At 39.8% G+C, this 12,785-nt stretch overlaps 2 protein-coding genes across 2 annotated transcripts in view; both read right to left on the reverse strand.

Annotated features, from left to right (window-relative positions):
• The window catches only part of LOC106925760 (plakophilin-3-like), a 29,327-nt gene extending 27,653 nt beyond the window's left edge, over window positions 1-1,674 (reverse strand). Inside the window, exon 1 of the mRNA XM_015000241.2 lies at window positions 1,200-1,674. Coding sequence (XP_014855727.2) covers window positions 1,200-1,407 — 208 coding nt within the window. The 5' untranslated portion in view covers window positions 1,408-1,674. The remainder of the gene's footprint in view (window positions 1-1,199) is intronic.
• Window positions 1,675-11,102: 9,428 nt separating this feature from the next.
• Window positions 11,103-12,785, reverse strand: part of LOC148160072 (CD81 antigen-like) — a 31,153-nt gene continuing 29,470 nt past the window's right edge. The window contains exon 8 of the mRNA XM_088004020.1: window positions 11,103-12,678. Within this exon, the coding sequence (XP_087860146.1) occupies window positions 12,616-12,678 (63 nt within the window). The 3' untranslated portion in view covers window positions 11,103-12,615. The remainder of the gene's footprint in view (window positions 12,679-12,785) is intronic.

A 12,785-nucleotide genomic window follows, 5' to 3' on the forward strand; every position in this document is an offset into this window, starting at 1 on the left:
AAACCAGAACATTTTATTTTTCCTGCAAGACACAAATAAATGACACACAGTTTTGCTTTCTCTTTTCTCCTGTGTCTCCATCTTAACATTTTGTCCTGCTGTGCTTAAGAACATTTCAGTGGTTTAAGTGGTGTGGATCAGCAGTCACTGCAGAATACACAATGTGGCAGGGAAAAAAACCCGAGCAGAACGACAAAGCAAAGGGTGGGAGCCTATAAAGGTTTCAGTCAGGACTTTTCCCAACAACGTCTGGATAGAATCTGTTTTCAATTTAGACCAAATAAAATTCCCTAGCTACCGCTGGCCTGCGTGTGCTGAATGCAGATTAGCAACAGTTTGCAATGCAGTGTCAGGAGATAAGATGTAGCCCACCACAACGGGCCGGCGGCCAACACAACCACAGCAATGGATTGGTCCCCCAGAGAACAGAGAATAACTCTGATATATATATCAGAGTTATATATATATTCCTATTCCTAAATTCCTAAATAGAATAGGGTCCCTATTCTATTTCTTTTAGTCGTAACAGTGTTACTTAACTTTCTGTATCATAGCTGGATTCTGAATAGGAGTGGGTGGTGTTGACTTAGAATGTCATCCAGGTATTTTGTGGTACTATTGTGATAACAAAAGTGATGATGTAAAAATGATTTATTATGTCTTTTTTATGTAACTGACCGTGACTGTATGTCACATAATTCAAATCCTGCTCTGGACAAACATTCCCATCTGAAACAGACTCCTTCAGGCGCCTCTGACTTACTGATTTATCACTAAACTCCACACGGTTACAATATACTGGATCATATTTTCAAATTTACTGATACTTATTGTTCTTGTGGAACAGTGGAGAAAATATTAAAAACGTAACTTATGAGATGATGCCAGTTGTATTTTTTTTTTTAACATTAACTGAAATTTATCGAAACAACAATAAATCAAAACTCTTATTATACTCAACCAATAAAAAAAGAAAGTTTGGTTTTATATTTCCCATACTTTTCCAGTTTTGTTCTTGTATTTTGCTGAGTTTTATTTTCATGTTTATTATTTGAATAAGTGATTTCTTCTGTTCCGTTCTAGAAGGACTCCAGGGTGTCTGAGCGGCTGATGGACACAGGTTACACCAAGCCTCAGTTCTACACAAGTAACGGACTGGTTCCCCTCACTGGGGAACTTTTTCAGCAGCCTGTTCTCACCTGTTGCTGGCCCAAACTGTGAGTTGCCCAGCCTGGGCAGTGAGGAGGACTTCCTCTCGGCCAGTCGCATGCGGACCTGCTCTTGGACCCTCCGGACTTTGGCCAGCGGGTCCGCGGACTGCCCGTCCGAGGGCAGCACGTAGGCGGTACAGGAGGAGTTCGGTTGCAGCGCGGTCAGAAAACAGCCGTCCGCCATCGCAGCAGTCATACTCACTCACAACGGGGACTTAAACAACTTCACCCGGGCAGAGAGGGGAGAAAATCAGGGGAATAAATATTCCAACGGTCCCGTCAGCGGCTCAGCGTCTGAAGGAGAGTCCGCCCCGCTACGAAATGGAGAGCAGAGCAGTCAACAGCCCGAACATCTGGAGGCGGGAGCTGCGGGGAGGAGGTGCAGGACAAATCCACCTGCTGTCAGGGACAACCCGACACTGGAATGGTTGACTGATGATTTGTAAAATACAGTAAAATACAATATTCACAACAAATAAAATACTAAACCCCATACGTTCGAAAGTTGAGTAGAAGAAAAAAGTGTGGTAGAAAAAGGCGCACAAGCGACAGGATTGTGAAAGAAAAGCCCTTTGAAGCATTTGGGCGCCCCGCGGCTGTCTGCACCACCCACAGATCCAGTGTGAGCTACAGCTGTCAGGCAAAAGGAGACACAACCGAGGACTGAGGGTACAAACAGACACATTCAATGAGGTAGAGTATTATTGAAATGTCCATTTCAAGAACCATTTTCACTAAATGAAACACATTATGTTGGTAACACAGACAGCCCTGGAAGCCTTTATTTCTGTTAATTACGATGATTTTCCACTTAGAGTTAATGAAAATATGACATTTAAAATTAGAATAATACATCAGGCCAATAGAAAAAAATAAAACAAAAATTTAGCCTTAATGGAAAGTTTGTTTAATGCCTGCTTTATTAGATCCCGGGTTGTTGTTAGTTGTTTGAGGGTTTGATTTACTGATTCTAGTTTCACATTATTTCTGTGTACCTTAGCTTCTGTACTATGATTAGACCATCTTTGTCTCTGTTTTACCTTAGCTCAGTCCTTTAGTGTATTTAGTTTTATTATATTCCTTAATTATTCTCTGTCTCTCCCTTCTCACACCTGAAACTTGTTTCTAATCATCATCTGTTCCTTGTTTCGCAAGCTCCCCACTATACATATAACTCATTCTCAGTCACTCTTTGCTGGTTCCCCCTGTGATCACCCGATGTGCTCCTGGATATCTTTGCTGGTTTTCTGTTCTTGGCTCCTTTTGTTGTTCTACTCTGGCTCCCTGCGTTCCCTGTGATTTTCTCTTTTTTGCTCTTTATTTTGTTAGGTAAATTGTATTATTATCAAATGTTGTTATACCTTTATAATGTTCTTGCTTTATGTATTTATTTGTTAATCATATCTTTTAAGAAATATTGCTGTATTGTTAATCACTCTGATTTCCTTTCTCAGAGGGCCTCTCTGAAGAAGAGCAGTGACAGCAGCTCTCTACAGAACGCCCTGCTTTTGAGCTGTTAATAGCCGTAATACCGTCGCCGTGAAGATGTACAATTTGCTCTGTTTGACCCTGTGTCAGGAAATGGTTAATCTGGTTTAAGATAGATTGTGTTGTTAGTTAGTGATAATCATTGGGGCTGTAACTGTGTGATGAAGTGTCTTTCCCCCTCCCTTTAGAGTTACAGCGCTCTCTCTGTGATTAGGGATCCTAAAGACAATAAAAAGAGAGGGGCAGGCAAATGTGCTTTCAGAGCGGTAGGAGATTGTAACTGAAAGCACATCTCTGTCTGTTCTCCTCGCGAGTATTCAGAATCTAACTTTCTCTTGTCTTTCCTGTATTATTTAATCTGTGTTAATAGGTGTCAACTCTGACAATTTTTATTAAACCTCCAAATCCACTTGACACCTCTGCCCAGAGTACTTGGGTTGTACTCTGGGATGTACTTCAACATCCAACACAACATAAAGGTTGTTACTTTTAGTCCTTGATCTGAAGTCGGGTGATGGGAACCCTCACCTTGTCTCAAGAAGGCTGATTCCAGCAGCTTGTATCTCACTCCTTTTTAACACGATCCATGTCTCATGACCAGAAACGAGGCTTGAAGCATCTGAATGTCTGATGTCATTGATAAACAAGCAAGAAATCAAATTGTACATAATGTAATAATGAAGTTTGCACAGATTGCAGCAGTCTGGCCGATCAACTTTAAGAAGCTTGACCTGCCAACTCCGAGGTTGGCCAATGCTGGCTTCTTTATCTGAAATGTTGTTAAATACAGCAAGGAAGTCGCTCAGTTGGCAATGGTGGGTTGACAAGGTACATGCAGTCATGACCTGGCAGTTTCGGCCTCTCAGTCAAAACTGTCTCACAGCACAGCAGAAGAGGGCTGGGGGTGATTTTTAGACCCTGAAGGTAAATAAGATCAGTGGATAAGATTGGCTTCACATGTAAGTATCAGCTGATCACTGATCTCCCAAAAACTGGGCCAGATTTATTGTGATCTTGTGATCTTATGAAACATGTGCAGCTTATCCAGAGGAGAGAAAACCCAGACTCGTCATTTTTAACTCCCTCAACATTCACTTCAAATCATGTTGCATTCCAGGCCCACTGAAGTGGGAAGTCCAGTTTTCATGTTACAGCTCATTTCTTTTCCTTAACTAGTAAACCATAAATACCTTCCTGTTTGAAGACCAGCATGGCTGTTCCAGTTCGTGGTTTGTTTTGGCCAGGCTGGACTCCTACATGGAAAACTGTTTTCTGTAGTTTTGAAAACATCTCACACTTCAACAGTTAATCTCAATGGTGACTGAATGGCATTAATGCCTCACACTTGATTTTTAGCTCTATCTGTTTACACACAATGCATCTGTAAGTCATAACATTATGATCCCTAATGCATGTGATGCAAGTGGTTGGAAAATTAAGAAAAAGAGAGATTCCTGCCAATTCTAAACAACATTTGAAGCCAAGAGAGGAAGCTTGGGTGGAGTGTCAAATCAGGAGTGGTTTAGCAAACCAGCTTAGCTCACAGCTCTGCTCATGTTAAAAAAGTGCTTGACTTCAGGTCAAAACCCTCAGAGTGATGAGAAAAGATGAATATGAACGTTTCCGAAACACTTTTTCATTTTCCTGTAAATATGAGGAAACATTAGAATGCTGTTCTCCATTGTCTCAACTTTATCCTACTGTTTTTCCTCCTTTTTGTTACTCACATGTCAAATAATGATGAATGAGAGTGGAGGATGATTGTGAAATCAGCACACTTTTCCTGTTCGCTGACCGATTGTTTCAGGGTCCAGGAATGTGGAAATAACTTCACCCAAAGCTGACATGAGAGGAGGAGGGGAGGTCTGGGAAGCTGCGCTGGAGGAGAGCTAATATGTCAGGAGCAGAGAGGCCTCTGGGAGGAATTTCTGCAGCCTGTCTCTGAGTCGGCAGCCAAAGCCAAGAGGTTTACACACAAACCCCACACTCAGGGTTTGGGTGTAATGAGGAGAGAGTTTCATTTACAGTCCTGTTCCCTCCCAGAGGTCACAACCTCTTCTTCCTTGTAAACTCAGTGGTGAATATGTATAATTTTCTTCTCTTGCTCACTAATTTATGTGTCCTTTTAATCCTTCTTAGGGCTGTGGGGGAGGGGAGGAGGGAGGGAGGGAGTTTTTGGGAAAGAGATGATAACTCCACCCTCCAGAGGTCAGCAACCTATCACAGGCACAATGACACAAAACAGGAATTACCATGTATGTTCACACGCTCCAGGACCTCCCCTCCCCCACACACATCCCCACAGACCCCCTTTGTTTTACTTTCTATATCACACTTAAATGTTTCAGAATATTTAACACAGTTTTCTATCAGACTAAAACAACCTGAGTGAATACAAATTATTTCATTTATTGGGAAAAGTTGTCAGAACCAATCTGGTCCTTAGGCTGATGAACCAACACCAGCCTAAGGATGCAGCGATCCACTGCTTCCACTTCCAATATGGATACCAATATTCTGAATTGAATTTACTGTTTGTCTCATGTACAATGAGATTAACAGTACAATGTATGAAATATGTGGAATATAAAGCAAGAGAAGACAAGTGATATTAACATTATTTACAATAATAATCAGCTGGATGTATATACAGGCATACACATGTAACCATAATTAGTTCATGTAAGTGTTGAAGGTGTTAACTGTTTTTGAGTCTGTTTTTGTTTTGATGCCGCCTCCCTGAGGGCAGCAGGGTGGTGCTGTCCTTGGTGAGGGGCTTGGCAGCGGGAGGTGTAAACGTCCACCAGAGAGGGGAGAACCATTCAGAGCTCTGAATGTTTCTGTCTCCTGTTTGGAGAAAGGTTCTCCATGTTTGGTTCCAGAACCAGAACTAAACATGTAGAAGCAGCATTCAGCTTCTGTGCACCACAAATCTGAAACAAACTTCCAGAAAACTGTAAAACAGCTGAAACACCGAGTTCCTTTAAATAAAATATAAAAACTCAGCTACTTAGAGTTACCTTCAATTCCTATTAAGTGGAACATTGATTAATATGTTTGGTGTATATTTGATAATTTTGATGATGGAATATTACAAAATATATAGTTTTTTGCTAATTTCATAATAGGTTACTGTGTTGTTTTTATAGTGTAAAGCTCTTTGAATCGCACTGTTGCTGAAATGTGCTACAGATAAACTTGAATTGATTTGATCAACATGCTGTTGGTTTTGTGCCAGATGTTTTACTTTTTTAGATTAATAGCCTACTTCATGTAGCCAGGCTCACCTTAAGTCATTTCTTGACTCTATAGATGATCTCTCCATAATCAGCTCTGGGTGTAACATGTTAAACTGACTCAATAAATGAGGTCAATCACAGTTCAGTGCAGTTTATTTATGATTCATTATTATCATATTCATTCAGTTCAATATTACACAAGCCCAGAATGAAAACATTTAAAAGCTGTGCTCTATATTAGCTAAGGTTGATATAGTTTTTACAAAAAAGCAAAATCAGTAGAAATATGTTGGGGGGGAAAATACTTTTCACACCTGAGGAAAACCCCCCCAAAAACCCAGAGGTTACCAACTTCCTAAAACATATCTAGTTACTAATACTAAAAACAAAACAAAACAAAAAATGATTTTACTCATTGCAGGTTTGTACTCAAACAAATAAATAAAAACTGCTTTATTAAAAATGTATATTTGCTTTCATTTTTTGAGCAACAGAGGATCACTGAAAATCTCATGACAGGAACATGACGACATTCTGACTTATGTTCAATATTTGCACATAAATTTTGATGTGTGGTTTGACTTTTTATTGCGAGGCAAATGGAATGAAGACAAACAAAGTTTTTGGAAAAATGGCAACATAACAGTGCAGACCAAAATGTTGTAGCAACATGATGGCAGATGCTGCAGACCAGTGAGAAACTGACCTTTTATTTTAAATGAAATTCAGACAATGTGCAACACAGTGGTAAACACTGAGGCCTCCTGAATGGGCTGACGGACAGAATGTGGAGGAATTCCTCCAACAGGAAAAGGCTTGATTTGCACCAATGACTGGTAAACAAATGTTTGGATTTGCAAGGAGATGGCATGTCTCCAACTAGCACTACTGGTTATAAAAGAAGTGTTCATGTGGCGTGACGCATTACAAGCACTTGGCAGAACATCTTTTACGATTAGTTAGATGAAGTGAAGATCCAGGTCCCGTTTCTAAATGAGGACCAAAAAGTTCTTCTTTGCTCTCATCTTACCACATTGATGCTGCGACAAACTGCAAACAGCAGCTTTCCTCCACAGAGGTCAGACATACATAGTGCAAACCGAACAGTTGTCCTGTCAACCTGAGCTCTGGACATCTGCAGATCTTTCAGTGGCCTCTCTGATTGGCTGTCAATTTTGGTGCTTGGCCAGGTATTGGCTGCACTGTCAATGGTCTCATGGTCAGTCTACGGAAACACAACAGCATTCCTCTGATGTGTTTCATAAAACGTATCAGTAGAAAATTGTAAAGTGCATGTGTGAAAACGGCTGTGGAATTATTAGCTCCTTTGAGAAGACGAGCACAGACAATCCTACACTCTAATAATTCATACGTATTAGAGATTAATAATAACAGATTATCTTTTCGACTGCACAGGTTCAACAAACAACAGTAATTTGCATGGGAAAAACTAAATTGACCAGTTAAAATGTAGCACAGCATTGTGTTTGTCCTTTTCACTGCTGAGTGAGCAGGGATGGTTTTCATTAAGAAGGAGGAGTGGAATTCAGAGCATCTGGGTCCAATACTGTAGATTGTTAATCACACAAACAGACAGCAAGAAACTCTGTGTCGAGATAAAGCAGCAGCACAGAGACACAGAGAGAGAGAGAGGAGCGCTGAGGCAATCCAAACAATTCAACTGTTGGCTGGTGAATCCAAAGTAGGTGACCTAAAGGATGTTTACGCTGTCTTGGGCTGACTATCAGAGTTGGGTCAAATGGCAGAAAACAGAAAAACAGCAGAATGAACTTTTGTTTCTATCAGTAATGGCAGACGCTCATCCCCACATGGTGGAACCATTATCTTGCGGTTTTTGGTGATAAGAGTTTCACAATGTGGTATGAATCTCAGAAGCTGCTTCAGTTTTCACATTGGGATTTAGGGGTTTAGAAATTTTGCATAAAATGATGCAACATTTTATGCAACATTGCCCATCATCTGGTTCTCAGGTAGAACAAGGTTAAACATCTGACTCCAAAACTTACATAAGAACAGAACAAAGTTTGACAGAAGTACTTTTTACTCCTTTAATATCACAATATTTATAAAGTTTACATAAACTTGAAAGTGTAATACACTGGGATGCAAACTAAAATCTTATTGGTAGCATCTCAACAGGATCCCTGCAGAAAAAGCTCCTTTTCAGATTTTTCTGCAGGGATCCTGTTTGAAACTGAACCAATATCTGTCACAACGTCCACAGATTATAGCCAATCTCTTCATTTTAATTTGACTTAGTATATTTCTGATTGTTTCTGAACATCTTCCAGTGTGTAAATCCTTACAATAAAGAAATCTACATGGGGGAAAACAGTTTTCTGCCCATTTTTATGCATCTTATGAAATGAATTTAAATAATAATGGAATTTCAACATTGAAAGCTTGCTTGTCTTCTGGTTCTTCTCTGATTTGAGTTTATGTGTGTAATGTGTCTACTTCAAAGTGTTTTTAGGGTGTGCAGCATCAAAGGCATTCCTGACACAGGATGCAACACTGAAGCTCCACAGAATGTTTTGATATTCACTTAAAAAAGGGTTTATGTATGAGACGTAGGCAGGAGCTCTGGTGGTGTGATGTGGACTAAAAGCAGCATACAGGTCCACATTGTACATTTTCCAACACTGTTCAAAACAGGAATCCACACTTTCTTTCCAAGCAGGTTGACATTCTGTGACTCTTTAAAAACAACTTCTAGGATTTTCTAAAGGTTTGTTCATGATCTTTACTGCCTTTTGAATCATTCTAAACATTTTAACATAATCATCTTCAAATCCTCGCCATTTATGTTCCATAAAATAACTTTCCTCAACTCTCCTAAACTGTCCCAAAATTGTCCTCAAACTGCCCCAAACAGTCCTACAGGGTCCCAAACCGTCCCCCTACTGCAGGGGTCTCAAACTCGTTTTCATTCTGGACCAAATCAAGATCATGAAGGTGCTCAACGGCAGAATATACAAATAAAACTGTTCATTAACAAATTATTAATATCATAGCGTTCTCTGCATTCAATCTGTACTCCTTAATAATATTTAACACCTTTTCATTTTGATGTATTTTCGCCCTAAAGGACCAAACAAATTAAAACCGATTTGACTGATAAAATAATATTTAAGTTATAATGAAGTTGTATTTCTGTAGCCCTTTGAGGCTTAGAGGGCCACAGAAATAGCTGTGGTGGGCCAGATTTGGCCCGTGGGCCTTGAGTTTGACATCAAGGCCCAGCAATCCTGCTGGATTGAGGTGCAAACTAAAATCATTTAACATTGTATCGTCAGTTGTCATATTGGTATATTTCCCAGGTTCAGACCTGGGAAATATACCATCTGGTTAGAGAAACATATTTACTACAACTGCTGTTGGGCTGCGGCAAAACAGCCACGTACTAACTGTGGTATTAGATAATTAGATGGACAATGTAGAGGAGAGTCATGAGATGGAAGGGTTGACCTTTTCTTCAAGTCACCTAAAATCTAAATGTGGTCAACATGAATCAGAGAAGACTCTCCTCTCTGTCTCCTTATTTGTCACTGATAAGGCTGAACACTGAACTCATCATGGATCTGTAGGTCAAAACACTGTTTTCTGTTTGTGATGGAACACTTTTTCCCCTCTTCTGATTTTCTTACTGAACTGTGTTTCACTGAACTGTGACTTGTTCTTCTGCTGCCCTCACTCATCTTGCTGCCCTGGTCATCAAAGGAATGCAGGAAGGTTTTCCTGTAGGAGGGCTCCGTTTGTGAAATCTTAGCATTTCCTGTCAACCAAATTGCAAAAAACCAGACAAAGCCACTCATGCTGTCATTTTTTTTGTGTTGCTTATATTCTGCACTGCAGAACAAATGAACAGCCCTGTATGAGTTTTTATGATCACATTTTGAGAAACTCCTCTGTTTGTAAAGGTAACCTGGAGCACAGACTGCTGTCTCAGATGAAAGCACCCAAACACAGAATGAGGAACATGCACACACAAGCTGTGTGTTCACACACGCTGCCATCTGTAAAAATAAATTCTTTGTATATTGCACCCCCTAATGGCAATGTTTGAAACTGTTTGTATTCACACCTGAATCAAGTGACTGATTTCCTCATCGGCAGGTCAAGTTCTACAGAACCCTGTTGACCCAATGAAATGATTCAAGTGTGTTGAAGCAGAGAACGTAGCGGCTGCTGCCGCTGGCTCTGGACAGAAAAAAAAATCTCAAATATTGAAACAAGGAAAAGTGAAAACTTCAAATTGAAATTTATTCAAAAACTGAATAAACCTTGGGCTCGGTGGTGAACCAAAGGTTTTATTATAGGCCACACAGTAACAGATTCTTAAAGCTTCAGTGTGTAAATTTTATTCTTTCTCTTTTCTTTTTTTACATATTTGTTGAAACTGTCACCATGTTGGGAGTGTGGTATGAAACAAATCTGTGAAAAAAACAAACAAAAAAATATCAGGAAACTAGAAACCAATCAGAGCCAGGAGGAGGGTCATAGTGCTGTCAATCAGCATCCATGTGGCACTGCTCTCCCCTCTCCTGCACGCCCCATGTTCTCTCTGCAATGCTGCAGCTAGCATAACCTGTCCTGAATGCTTATGCTTGTTAGCATGACCACTGGTGACTGAATAAACAGTTTTCCTGTAATGGTATGTTGTTTCTCTACCATTAGCACATTGAGCATCGAGTACATGAGGTTGATTGACAGTGTCAAAACCCTCCTCTTGGCTCTGGTTGGTTGTTTTGCTGCATTTATTCAGGTGGCAATGGTAGCTCAGGGAGAAGATCAATCATTTCACAGATTATCTGTCTTATAACATACTGTCATGTAATGCATCAAAAATACTCATCTGGATATGGACTAACTGACCCCTCCATGGTTCGAACCGTCATGTTAAATATAATCCTGGGCCAAGTTGGGTGACACACATGGATTTTTAAAACAGTTTGTTAAAAAAAAAAACAACATTAATTCAGTAAAACTCTTTAAATCTGTGATCATGATTACTGATAATTATTTATATTTTTTGTCAGAAGAGTTCTATTCTATCTACAGGTTCATGTATTACTCACTGATAAAGACTTGTCCATATCACAGCGCAGCATGCTTTGAAACAAAGACCAGACCAGCAAATTACTTACTTGGAAAATACATTTAATCCCTTTAAATCCGGGCAAAACAAAGTCCACAAGGGCAAAAAGAGGGCCAGACTTTTGGCAGTGAACATTCTTTGTCAAATAAAGAATATCAACTTGGAGAAACGCACTGTGTCCTCATTAAGAGCCAAATAAATGCTGTACTTTATTCTTTTTAGTTAATTTTAATAATCTGGGGGAAAAGCTGACCCTGCCACTGAACACCTCTCTCCCCCTCACCAGACTTTGTTTGACGTACCAGACAAAGATATTGCGATACAAAGAGAAAAAAGGCATACATTGTTCTCTACAACCTTCTCTACTAGGATACATTAAAGGTGTATTACACACTTCCACTGTTTCTCAGTTTACAAGGCATGGTTTATATAGGCTAAGACTTCATAGGGGGTTAGAAAGATGCAGTGAAGTGGTGTTTATTTCCAGGCAGTGCTGATGTGCAGCTGTGTGTGCGTGTGTGTGTGTGTGTGTGTGTGAGCAACAGCTGCATCTTGTAGAGTAAATTTGGACCCAAACAGATCTGCTGCCTCTGCCCCATCTGGGCCTCTACTAAAATATGTTCTTACACGGATGGTAAACATCAATGCTCAGAGGTCAGAGGTCAGAGAAGGACGTCACCATGTAAACGGAGACGGATACAGTGGTCAACGACATGCAAAAACCACAAAGGAAGTCAGAAGTTATGATAAACCTACAAGCATAACTTCCGTTGTGGCTCGGTCTTGTCGTCGTACTCACTTTTAAATTCACTACGCCAGCTGGTGAGGGTAAGTAAAGATCTAAACGTTTAGTTTAAGTGCAAGAAAAACTTTTTTTCTTCCTAATATTAGTAAATACTTGCAGGAAACACTGGTGACTGGTGTTCCTAGCAGCGTTTGAGATGAACTAGATTCATGCAGACATACCATATTAACATGGATGCGGGGTGAGCTTCGTCTGTCGATAAGGCCGACCGCTGTAGTGTTAGTAACACACAGTCTAAAGCAAGACAATCAATCAGAGGTTAGTAAAGAGAAACTACTGGATAGACACCTTGTGTAATACCATGTCTATGCTCAGGCAGACATAAAGCACTGTTAACATATATTTATATACAGTTTATACAGAAAACAGTCAAATAAACCCATAAAACAGAGAATGTATCAGCATGATCATAGGCAGGACTGAAGTAAAAACCAATACACACAAAACAAACTTTAAAAACAAAATCTCCAAAGAACTACAGCACCTTGACCGGTGATTAGAACCAACCAATGATTGATTAAAAATACGCTACACATCGTAAAAGCATAGGGCTACTTGTATATGACAGCATCTGTGAATAAAAAAACATGGAACAGTGTAATGAAGATTTTTTTTGTGTGTTTTTTTTTTTTTTCAGGGCAGCATTTTAAAGAGCTGACTAAATCCAGCAAGCATTATATGATATAATTTGAAGTTATAAAGAAAAGAAAAACAGGATGTGACTGATGTGGTTCTTCCATCCACTCAGCTGCTTTAATACACGGGGCTGTTGCGGATGCCGCAGCACAACACCATGCTGAAGATCATCTCAAAGATCTGCCAGGAGAAACAGAGACATCACACTCAGTGACAACAGACCAACATGTTTACTTTCATCTTTCATTTGTTTTCCAGATGATAATTATAAACTAAGCAGTAGGAAG

The sequence above is a fragment of the Poecilia mexicana genome, unplaced genomic scaffold (genome assembly GCF_051168715.1).
Source record: "Poecilia mexicana isolate PSO_F unplaced genomic scaffold, ASM5116871v1 scaffold_3, whole genome shotgun sequence".
NCBI lineage: Eukaryota > Metazoa > Chordata > Actinopteri > Cyprinodontiformes > Poeciliidae > Poecilia > Poecilia mexicana.